Source organism: Montipora foliosa, chromosome 3 (assembly GCF_036669935.1).
Source record: "Montipora foliosa isolate CH-2021 chromosome 3, ASM3666993v2, whole genome shotgun sequence".
NCBI classification, from domain to species: domain Eukaryota; kingdom Metazoa; phylum Cnidaria; class Anthozoa; order Scleractinia; family Acroporidae; genus Montipora; species Montipora foliosa.
In genome coordinates this window covers 70,232,719-70,244,878 of record NC_090871.1, presented here as the reverse complement: position 1 = coordinate 70,244,878, position 12,160 = coordinate 70,232,719, and the positions used below count along the sequence as shown (strand labels likewise).

The 12,160-nt window shown below is 40.7% G+C and overlaps 1 protein-coding gene and 1 pseudogene across 1 annotated transcript; both read right to left on the bottom strand.

Moving 5' to 3' along the window:
- Positions 1 to 1,564: 1,564 nt before the first annotated feature.
- LOC137996344 (prostacyclin receptor-like) lies at positions 1,565 to 9,581 on the bottom strand. Its single transcript, XM_068841744.1, has 3 exons — positions 8,962 to 9,581; positions 2,979 to 3,476; positions 1,565 to 2,413 (listed from the first exon to the last, which is right to left on the bottom strand). The coding sequence occupies exons 1-3, from the start codon at positions 9,271 to 9,273 to the stop codon at positions 2,066 to 2,068; spliced, it is 1,158 nt and encodes a 385-aa protein (XP_068697845.1). The 5' UTR covers positions 9,274 to 9,581; the 3' UTR covers positions 1,565 to 2,065.
- On the bottom strand, positions 5,892 to 6,582 carry LOC137994343 (uncharacterized; annotated as a pseudogene).
- Positions 9,582 to 12,160: the final 2,579 nt, after the last annotated feature.

Sequence of the window (12,160 nt, the reverse complement as noted above, 5' to 3'; positions counted from 1 at the left end):
CGTTTGACGAAAATATTTTCCCTGCTAAACCCTTTCATGTTGCATTGTACTTGCAACACCTTATTGAGCAATCCCATTCCTCTAGTGTAATTGATTCTGCCTTTTATGGCATAAAGTGGGCACATAGTATGGCTGGTATCCCCTCCCCCATGGATAAACCTATTGTCGAGGCCGTCAGGTCTGCTTCAAAAAGAATTCTTGGTACTGCTATTGCTAAGCGCAAGGGGCCCATCCCATCTAGTGTGATTCATGATATTTTTAGTCGTTCTAACCTTGATAACCCTGTTGAATTGCGCAATATTACCTTGTATGTTTTAACATTTGCCGGCTTCTTTAGGTTCGACGATGGAGGCATGACATTTTATTTAACGAGGGATTCATGGTTATTAAAGTCCCCAAAAGTAAGAACGACCAGCTTCGTCGAGGAGACGAAGTAGTTATTTCTGAGCTTCCTAGTCGCGCGTGTCCTGTCAAGCTCTTTAAAAAGTATCTCACCAAATTTCAAATTCCTCCGGACTCCAGGGATTTGATTTTTAGACCCATTTCTAAGGGAAAGGATTCTTGTAAGTTGATAGCCCCCGATAAGCCTATTACTTACGGCACTATGAGAGAAGCTTTCAGGTGGGATTTGAATTCCTTTGGGGCTGACCCTTCCAAGTTCGGGCTGCACTCTCTGCGTTCGGGTGGTGCGACTATGGCAGCTAACAGTGGTGTCAGTGACAGAGTGTTTCAGCGACACGGCCGCTGGAAGTCGGTGCAAGCCTAAGACATTTATATTGATAACGATCTGGATCAAAGACTTTCTGTTTCCAAATTCCTTGGGCTCTAAGCCATGTAAGCTATTAGTGTATATTAATCACGCCTTTGCCCAACTCTTTGTCACTCTAGAGGGGCGGTTCTCGCCAGGCCCTCCCAAAATAAACGTATTTGGTTCAGCGATACTGTGTTGTTATTTTTTGTGGAGTGGAGACAAAATATGTTGTTTCTGACGAGTGAGCTAGCAAATAAGGCTGAAACAACTATTTTGTCGGTACGAGATACAATAAGGGCCTGGGTTCCAGGCCGGGGCATCATGGGCAACGATGTAGGGGTATATATGACCAGGTATAACACGTGGTTGTCATCTAGGCTTCCGAACCAACCGCATTCTTTCGTTTCGTTTAATTTTTTCTTTGTTTAGTTCTTTCTTTTCTAGGTACCATGCATCCAGTCTGGTAGGATCGGCTGTTCTAATTTCCTTTTTGTAAGGCCTTCGTAGGATGGGCTTGGAGCTTGATGATGGGCTTGGAGCTTGAGCCTTGGTTCCTACCCAGATTTCCTGCACAGTTTTCCTCACAGGGGTTTTTTCTGGCAGGTTTTTTTTCCGTTCGAACCGCAATTGCTTTGTTAGAGGTTGCTCAGCTCCACTAGTTTTTTGTACTTTAGGTTTATATTGTATTTTGCTTATATTGTACGTCGGAGTTGAAGATCCCCAGCCTAACTGGCAGCCTGACTGGCACAAAGCTTGAGAGCTTATCTGGGGATGTAGGCCAAGATGGTCTGTTTATATTATGGTTTAATGTAATATCGGAACTGATGTTCCCCAGCCTAACTGGCAGCCTAACTGGCACACAGCTGATAATGTGAGCTTATTTGGGGAACCGTCATTTATTAAAAACTGTTGAAGAAACATTAAAGATAGACTAAATATTGCATAAAGTAGTCATACTTTTTAAGGCGCGATTTCATGACGTGACAAGGGTCTGGAAACCCATAGTGGTCAACTGACTTGAAGTCTTAACAAAGAAATGAACCCACATTCATTTTCATCCCAAGGAGAATTTGAGCTAACCGAGCTTGAATCTGAATTTAAATGAATTTAGTCGGAATATTCCCACGTAGGAAGCAAGTTAGGTAACGGGCTGCTGATAGAAGACCTAAATTCGTTATCGCTAGCCATGCGCATATTGTAGACTGCATGTGGGACATTTCTTGTTTCTGTCAACTTAGACCTGCAATTCCGTTAATGTCTTCTCTAATACTTTTACAGGTTAACAACTGTTCAACCCATCAACACTGTTTTTGTTCATGTCGGTAACGAAGTCTGGACCAAATTTGCAGGGACTGGTCTGACAGCAACTCTAATCACAGAAGACTGCGCAATGCACAACGCGGGACCTAACACAGTGGTATCTGGTGCAAAGGACGCGTTTTCAATGCGACTAGTTTGTATCTTTCGCTTTTGGCTGGCGTGCTTGTCTCTGAGGTACTCTCTGAATCCAGTGATTGATTGTTGGAACTTTCTTTTAAAGCCTCTCGTGAACAAGACGTATGTAAAAGGATCAAGAAGGAAATTAACCATCACCAACCTAAAGGAGAGATTGTCCATGTTCTGGCTGAGATGCAACCGCAGTGTGTTACAAAAGATGCGAATCTGAAACAAAATAAATGAAAAAAAAAAAGTAATCAGCCAGCGTAAAACTAGTAAAAGAGAGTTTGACTGATGGCTAGAATGAAAAGAGGAAAAACAATTATTTTTGTTCGAGAAGCTGCAACTGAAGATCTCGGCCTTGTTCCGGGTATGTATGGGCCGTTTCAGGGGCCCTTTTCTCGAAAGTCCCGAAAACCTTGAGGGCCAGAAAAGCCATTTTTGAAATTGCTAACCGCTTGTTTTGGAAAGCCGATCTTTTTTAACATGTTTTCAAGCTAACGAAAAGAAACACGTCTGTGAAGTTTGACGACTTAAATACTCTCCGTTCTTGAAATACAAAGGAAATTGTGACACCCGAAAGTGGCCCGTAAAGTTTCGGGACTTTCGAGAAACGGGCCCCGGGCCGGCTTGGGAGTCAAAGGTTTTTAATAAAATAATCTAAAAGACTCTATAAGATAAACACGATTGCTGCTAGCACAACAACTTAAGCACTTGTTAAGAAGCCTGAAAAAAACATTTAGGCTTGAAAACTCGAAATTACAGCGTAAGTTACTGCGCATGACCTTACCGTGACTGGTAACCAAGTAACAAGAAAAACAACAGACACCAAAGCCACCAACTTTGCCATTCGCTCCTCCTGTCTGAAGGCACACCGTAGTGCACGTCTGGCGTTCATTTCACACGGTAACAATTTTGACATGCGCCGTTTAATTCTCAAGACGACGATAAACACAAAGATGTTACAAAATGTCATGACTGATGTTAAAAGAACTCCAAATGTAGCCAGCCCTAGTAAAAAATAAAATCCAGCTCGGTCCGCGGGAAACAAATCAAAATGACAAAAAGACTGCGAGTTTTCATTTAAAACGTAGTCTCCAACGTTCATGAAAGGTAAGGATGCTAATATTGTGCAAAACAGTGTGAGAAGTATGCAGAATACTCTAGCGAGCTTTGGTGAGGCATATTTGTTGTAAAGAAACGGACAGTGGAGGGACGCAAAGCGATCCAATGACATAATCGTTACCACGGCTCCTGACGACATTCCAAATGCTGTAGTGAAGAAACCCTGTTCAAAAGAAAGAAATCAATAAAGAAACAATGTATTAAAGACTCTGTAACTACGGAAACGAAACAACTTAAGTTTTGAGATCATCGAAGTTATGAACGCTACCGTAGCAGTAACGAAACGAAAGCCTGAAAAATGCAGACCGAGGACGTTTTGCCACTCTACGCACCGGCTGTATATAACACACCTTATTTCATTAACCGGGGTTAACAGTTCTCATCTCCTTCACAACGTTATAGCGAGTATGCGCCATTTCGATAACTTCAGTCCTAGCAGTATGGTGAGACAATTGTATCCAATAACACCTGGAGAATATCCTCATAATCAACGACAATCTCATGGGCCGGAAGGAATTTCTCAATTTATTACGAACTCAGTCTCTTAACCACTGACCGTTTGTGATCTTTGCCGGTCTTGCGATTTACAAAAATATTGACCGTTTTTATAATAGAGACGCATAATTCGCCTGAGCCGAACTTGGGAAAACTTTTTTCTTCCTTTGTTAAGTTCGTGTAGTCAAAGACGGGCACAAGACACAAACTATCATCCACTTTAATACGACCTCGAAGACGCACTAATCTAGATAGTTCGCCCACGTCTTGTGCCAGTCTTAATACGAGACGAAATTTAACAGACGTAGTGAAAATGTTTGCCCGCAACCAGACGGATTATGCGTCTTATTTACTTCGTCTCGACTTTACACTAGACGGATAACACTACAGACGCATAATTCATCTGGACCAAGAGAAAAAAAAAAGGGGAAGAGAGAACATCCTCCATAATACCCTTTTCCATAGGTAATATGTCTCAAGTCATTTTTAGATCGACTCCCACGCGGTACATATCCCAAGGGGATTACGCAACAGCCATTCATATGGCGGGAATGTGTTCCGCGTGGATAGCCCACGCTCAGAGAACACATTCCCGCCATATGATTGGCTGTTGCCTCCTGCTGTTTCCTAATCCCCTTGGGATATGTACAGCGAGGGAGTCGATCTAAAAAATAACTTGAGTTATTCTCTGAATTCAAATTATGACATTGAATTAAACAGCAGGGACGCCAAAAAGGGGGAACCTCTTGTAGACCATATGTGAATCTTGTGATTTAATTAACCTAATTTTTGACACGCTTCCTTTCCCATGTTTTACTACTTAACCTTAAGTCCTCTATATTTCCTGGACATCGAAGACTGCTTTTAGCACACTCTTGAGATTTATTTTTCTGCATGACGCCTTTTCTTTTCTATGTCGTAGTAAGATTAGTCTTGAGTAAATAGTTTGTGTAATTGTGGCGGTTTTTAATGTATTGAAATTGTAAGTAAGAACATTTGTTAGTAACTGTTGAATGTTAACAGGAGCCCATCTGGAGAGTGCAACTTCCATACAGCGTCTGTGAAACGGCGTTTTCACAAGTAGGTTAATTTTTAGACTAGCCCTTGCCGAGAATTAGGTCAAAAAACAAAGGCACTTCCGGTTCGGTGACCCTATGACGTCAGCTTAATTTCTTGTAATTGGTCATCGGGCTTCAGTGGGAGTCTCATTCGCGCGAAATTCAATCTAAAAATAAATCGGTCTGTGAAAACGCCGTTACACGAAAACAGTAGAGTTGTAGGCTCCGGGTCATGGGTTCCTGCTGTTAATTAATAAATTTTAAAAAATAAAAATAAAAAAATAAAAAAAATAAAATAACTTGAAACTAAGAGATTATGAATTCATAATCTCTTGCTTGAAACATATTACCTATGGAAAAGGGAATGTATGGGGGATGCCCTCTCTTCCCCCTTTATTTTCTCTTGTCTGGACGGATTATAATAATAATATAATTACTGATCGTCCTACAAACCCATTGTTTTCTGTCTGCATTACATCACCGAATGCCGAGAGAAAAATAATGCATACTATGTGAGAAAAACGGGTGCGGCCTTTTTTGGTGGCAGGGAAATTATCATGGGTAATCCTGAACGAGCTAAAACGCTTAATATTGTAGTGCATATTCGCTGACTGCACTGCAATATTTTTAATATTGCAGCTTGCTTGCGGCAATATATTTCAACAATATTGCAACTGGCCATGGCTTGCTATAAACCGCTTTGGATTTACCTGTTACCGTTTTCGCCCAGTAATTTTTTTAGTGAAAGTTCTCGGATGCCATCGTGTATTGTAGACCTCAACTTAGAAAGATTCCTAAAATAAATATATAGACCACAAGAAGTTCTGTTCAGGGAGACGTACTTCAACGCAAACATGTTTAAATTTTACTAAGTGCACACCTTACAGTGACAAAGTTTCTTACTGATATGAAATAGCAATCTTTGTACTATTAGTACAATTACGACTGACTGAGTGTAACCTTCGTTCTGCTTTTCCTCAACTAGTACTTTTTCCCCTAACTCCATTTCTACTTTTTGTTCAACATCATTCAGTGTTAATCAGGTTTTCCTCTTTTTCCTTCGCATCAATTTCAACCTTCTTAGGAGTCGTTCCCTGCAAGATTTCACTTGCTTTTCGTTTAAATGCTGACGAGGTACATTTATACTCCCTAACTCCATCACATGATCGGTGACCAGTGGTTTCTACAATAACTTGCAATTGTTCTGGCACACCACCATCGTACAATCGAGTGGCACAAATTCGCCGAAGAGAATGATTTGTGAAATGCCCCTCAAATCCTGCTTTTCGCATGATATTCTTTACTACGTTCCCTAAAGTTTCTCTTCCCTTCGCTTTATTATAATACCACACATCCCCTTTTGGTTTTGGCAGTGCCCGCGAATAAAATGCGTTGTCACTGATTTCTTTTAGCACGTGAGACAAGTATTTCTTATACAGCGCAACTGGGCAACGCTCTACATTTGTTAAATTCTTGTATACCAGAACAACTTTTCTTTTGATACGCAAATGGCACAATCCCCCGTTATTAGTTTTACTAATATCTTCCATATGCTGTAAGAATTCATGATCCGATTCGTCCCGTTGTAAAGATAAATGAAGTTTTAAACCTCAAATTCCTGTGTTCCTGCCCAGCACTCAGAGCAAACTGAAATCCAAAAACCCAGACCAAAGTATAGCAAAGTGGGTGACCCGAAAACACTGACCCCCGGTCCATGGACCCCCCTACGGACCGGGTCCATGGACTGCCTTACGGACCGGTCCACGGACCGGTCCACTGACCCCCTGGGTACCCTGGCGCTAGGGTAACCCTATCTGAGTGCTAGGGTTACCCTAGCGTTAGGGTAACCCTAGCTGCCTTGTAAAAAATGCTCTTCTAAGGACAACTCGCCTATCCGGGACAACCTTTTAGAGGTTTCCATTGTGTTTGCGATGCTGGCGGTTACAAAGCACACAAAGTTGTCCCAGGTGGTAGGGTAACCCTACCTGTGTAATTTTGCTTGTAAACCCGGGCTATCTTTGACCCTCCTGCTAGGGTAATCCTAGCAGTAGGGTTACCCTACCTGCTTGTAAACAGGGCCTTATACACATGAACACAATAGCTTAAGAAACCGTTACCTTGAATAAAAGCATCCATTGAAGGTCACGAATTGTTTGATTTATTGTTTTCCACAAAAATAAAAAAGGGCGGCGACATTCGGTGATATAACAATGGGTTTGGATGACGATCAGTAATTATAATAGATAATTATATCCAATAATGCTGCACGCCTCAGTAATAATTATCTATTTTACAGGAATAAAAGCCCCCGGTGAGTTTTTGCCCGGGTGGCAGGTTTCAAAGCGCCGCAACGGAAGATAGATATTGTTCTTCGAATGATCAACTGATTTATAGGTTAGCGTACGATGGAGAAGAGTTATGTAAATGAATGAAGGGGGTAGTTTCTAAAGAAACTGTGGTGCTGGGTCGGTGGGGAAGTAGTATAAGAAAATTTGGTTTTATCAACAGAGTTGATAATGTAAATTGACCACCGTACAGAGATTCTAAAAGCTGAGGTTTCGAACGTTAGCCCTTCGTCAGAGCGAATCGAGGAATTGTGGCTTATGTGTAGTTTTTATAGTAGAGTGGGAGCTACGCTATATTTTTATTTCTTTATTCTTTATTTATATTTATTACAATTTATACAAAAAAATAGAGGCCAAGGGATGAAATGCAAAAGAGTCAACATTGTAACATGGCAACGTGAAAAATAGGAATACACCAGTTAAATGAAAAGCGTTCGTTAATACCGTGAGGATTAAGGGTGCCCATTTGGAAGATGAATTTTTGCTCCAGATTCTTGCGGCTTTCCGTCGTACCTTGATGTAGGGAAAGGCCGCAGATTCTCACAGTTATTTGTTGTATTCATCGTCACATCCATCACATGCCAAGAACTCCATTCCTTATTCTCAATTTCTTAGACTTCGACGTCTATGTAGTGATGACTCCGATTTTTCCAGCAAATCAGAGTAGATGTTCCAGTTCTTCGAAAAACGTGGCTATCCTGTCTCTGTGGTCAAAGCGGGCCATCATCGCGCCCAACAATTTGATCGACAGTCAGCACTACAAACGTCACAAAAAGATAAGAAGGACAGAAATCCATTCACCCTCACTTTCCATCCTCATAATAACGCAGTCAAAAGTATCATTCTTAATAACTTTAAATTACTCCAAAATGATCCCGAGACTGGTAGAATCTTTTCGCAACCTCCACTTATTTCATTCAAAAGCGACAAAAACGTAGGCAACTTTTTAGTTAGAAGCGCGCTCAAAACTAACGAACAACCCGGCACTTTCAAATGTGCGCGCTCACGATGCAAAACTTGTCCTTTCACTCTTAACACTAGCAAAATATCGAGATCTAAGCGATCTGTTAAGATCACCGATCGTTTCACATGTACCTCCGCAAATGTCATTTATTGCATAACCTGTACGTTATGCAATAAATTATACGTTGGCGAGGCAGGTAGGCGTCTAGGCGACCGATTCCGCTAACACTTCGCGATGTTGAGAAGAATGACAAGGATGCATGTCGCCATGGATGCATGATGCCAGTCGCTCGTCATTTTAATCTCCCTAACCACTCCAAAAAACACCCCTACATCAAGGTACGACGGAAAGCCGCAAGAATCTGGAACAAAATTAAAATTCATCGTCGAAATCGGCACCCTTAATCCTCACGGTATTAACGAACGCTTTTCATTTAACTGATGTATTCCTGTTTTTCACGTTGCCATTTTACCACCGATAGCGTAGCTCCTACTCTACTATAAAAACTACACATAACCCACAATTCCTCTATTCGCTCTGACGAAGGGCTAACCTTCGCAACATTAGCTTTTAGAATCTCTGTACGGTGGTCATTTTACATTATCAAGTCCTTTTGATAAAACCAGAAGTTATGCAAATAGTTCGGGATATCAACAAGTACGTGAAGCTACACTTTAATTTCACAGGAGCAATAAACGTTTTTATGTTATAGGATGATATTGCCTAATTTCCTACCACTCTTTTCTCTTTTTTGGGGTGATAAAATTATACGGTAATTAGGCAAACCTGTATGGCGCATTGAGGGGAACCTGACAGCCACTTCTCGCCTTGAACAAGGCCATTGAAGACAAGAACTGCAGTCGAAAAGACCCCGATGAAGTCGACCCATACCAACGCTCCAATAAAGATGGCAGGGAGGGTTTTCCCCAAGAAAAAGTCTCTTCCAAGTGCCAAGAGTGACAAACTACAACCAATGAGACCGCTTGCTATCAACACAATACCCGCGATGGTGTTTCCTCTGCCATCCTCGCGTGTTTGATCAGTGGAGACGCTTGCTGTTGAGCTCAGAGAATGGTTAAAATCGAAAGAAGTGACCATTATTGTTTACTACGCAGTTACAGCTGTCTCGAGCTGTTGTCGGTGTATAAGAAGTGTGTTTCGACTATGAAAATCGTTTCAAGCTTTTTTTTCCCTGGTGGCAGATGACTTAATAAGTTTGTCAAAAACATGCGAACTCCATAGTTCCTGGATTATTCTTCCCGATTGACCTAATTCAGTTCCTTCAAACTGAATTTAAATGCGAACTAAAAATTTAAAAAGCATCATTAAACAACTTTCTCTTAAGGATTTTTTTTTTTGGTTTCATGTGCGATGTTCAGTTTTCTCAGTATCAGTTCGTTGTTCAGGCTAAGCTTCACCGAAACACTCTGATGATGCACCTATAAATATAAGTTCCTAAATTATATAGAATATATGCAATTCTTAGTCAAAATGACAGCTGTATTTATTTAAGTGCTCATTAGTATATTACATGCCAGGTACGATTCCACTGAGATAATATTTTATCTCAGCAACTGAAGGAAATAACTTTCGTACATTTTTTTTTCATAACGAAATTGCGCATACAGACATTTTACGAAAACTGTACTGCTGAGACTCTCATTAGATATGATGCCGCCTAAAAACTGGATTTCCACTTATAAACATTGAAGTGGACCGTTTTATTGAAATTTAAGGATATTTCAGGAGTGAATGGATTGAAAGTATCAGAATGACCACGCTCAAAACCGTCTTTGAGAAATGTCGGTTGTACGTAAAAAAAGAGAAAAAAATTTAAGGCTGTAAACAAGACTACGGGAAAAATTTGAGGACATACACCTGCTAGAGAGATGAGCATTTATTAGTTTCTTGCTCATCAATTTGAAAACAAAAACAAATATTTTCTTTGCTTGACAGCTCTGATATTTACAAAAATAAACTGACATTCAAAGAAAAGGGAAGACTAACAGGTCGGGAAAAGACTGCGACTTATCATCAATTATTAAACATTTGAACATTTCTGTCCCCCCCGGGATACAAAGTAATAATGATGTTTAGGCAACAAAGAAGCTCACTTTTATTTGACAAGAATACCGTTTACGATTGCCATATTTTTCCACAAAAGCCATCCAGATGCCTTTGCTAGGCTCTTAAGAAGCTCTCTATGTAATGTTTCCGTGATTTCGACTAAAATTCTCTTTTTTTCTTCGTCCAGTCTGTAAACTGTGCACGCTTCGGCATATCATAAAATGACGTCATTTTAACCGATCCCTATAACAAGACGACTTAAGAACGTTTCCATAGGATGCACAATGTTGTTTAGTCGTATCAATCGGCATCACCGGTAAAATTCGGAAAAGTCAAACCACAGGCGCACCAAGCTCAGTGTGAGCATAGCCAACAAAAATATAAGAATTTGTATGGGAATCCCGATAAAAGGCTTACGAAGATAATTATATGAAAAATTCTCAATTAAAAAGCCTAACCTTATTGCCATTGTAGGTAGCTTTCTTCCTATGTGGTTATTTTCCGGGTCCGATGCGATGTGAGCCATTTTTCAAAATGTCGGTTGTCATCGTTATAATAAAATCCCAAGGCTGGAGACTAAATTCTCAGGAGCCACCAATTTGAGTGAAATATTCCTGGACAGAGCGAGTTTCAATCGAGTGTCGTAAAACCAAAACCAAAGTAATTACTTTGGCCAATCAAAAAGGATGGAGACAATCCAGTAAACCAATCAAACTCGAAGTAATTACACGTAGCCGACACAAAGCGCGGGAAAATATGCACGCGCAAACCACCATTGGTTTTGGTTTCACTTCTGATTGGTTGAAAAAGTGGCGCGAGAACTTTGAACCAATCACTGTCTTAAGTAATGCAAAACCAAAGCAATTCGCTAATTACTTTCGACACTCAATTGAAAACCGCTCCAAAGTGTTCCCAGGGTCATAATTGCACATCAAAATCAATTGACAACAATTCAACTTTCATCTCAATCCACCATCAACGCAATAACAGTTCTGCGAGATACTTTAGGCGGTAATCTTTTTGAAAGAGGCGCTTTATTACCAAAGTGGCCACGGCTTCGACCGTTGATAACAAGCTGAGCCTTTCCGGGGAGGCAGACCGTAGTTTGTCAACCGCACATTTCTTTATTCCCCTGGGTCTCCCGACATGAGTGCATAGATTCAAGCCTTCAAGGAAATAACATGCAAATAAACTTTGTTCTCGTAGGATATTGTGCTACGAATATTTTGTGGCTGGACTAACGGAAGCGTGTGAAATTTAATTACTAGCATCTTGAGAGAAAACAGTCGTGTCGGGAGATCAAGGGGAATAAAAAAATTTGCGGCAGACCATAGGTACCCCAAGTTCACGGAGAATCGTTGTTGCGTTACATACATTTTATAAGGGTTTGTATGGGGAATTTAGCGATCGCTATTTAGGGCATATTATCTTATTTATGGTATGTTCTTAGCATTTCTGGCCGTTTGAGCGCGATTCTAGCGAGTTTGGTTCTGCCGTTGCTCTCAGTCTCATATAGGATAAATAGAGATTGAAAACAGTGAACCTACAACCCACTGGAATAGCCCTGTAAAGGCCAAAGTACGCCCCAAAGACACTGATAAGGTATCAGGATTACGACTCCTAAACACGGTTGCAAATTCCCATATAAACCCTTATAATTTTAACTGATCGTGATGCTCAAATTACAACGTTAGCTTGGGGTTCCCGTGGGTAGACAAACTACGGGAACAAGGTTAGACCTTACTAAAAAACAGTAGAGGGTCCTTAGAGTCTTCAAATCATTTAGTCCTTTACAGGTTTTTTTAATCAATCCCAGTATCCTATTTGCCTTGGCAACAACACAGTTCACGTGGGAGTTCCACCTTAAGTCAGGGGCACCCAACGAGAATATAGTTCAAAACCATTTAAACATAGCATT

Coding starts and splice junctions, on each gene's coding strand:
- LOC137996344 (XM_068841744.1), bottom strand. CDS start 9,273: ATGGTCACTTCTTTCGATTTTAACCATTCTCTGAGCTCAACAGCAAGC. Junction 3,477..8,961: donor CCCCTCAATGCGCCATACAG/GTTTGCCTAATT, acceptor TCTTTTGAACAG/GGTTTCTTCACTACAGCATT. Junction 2,414..2,978: donor TTACTTGGTTACCAGTCACG/GTAAGGTCATGC, acceptor ATTTTGTTTCAG/ATTCGCATCTTTTGTAACAC.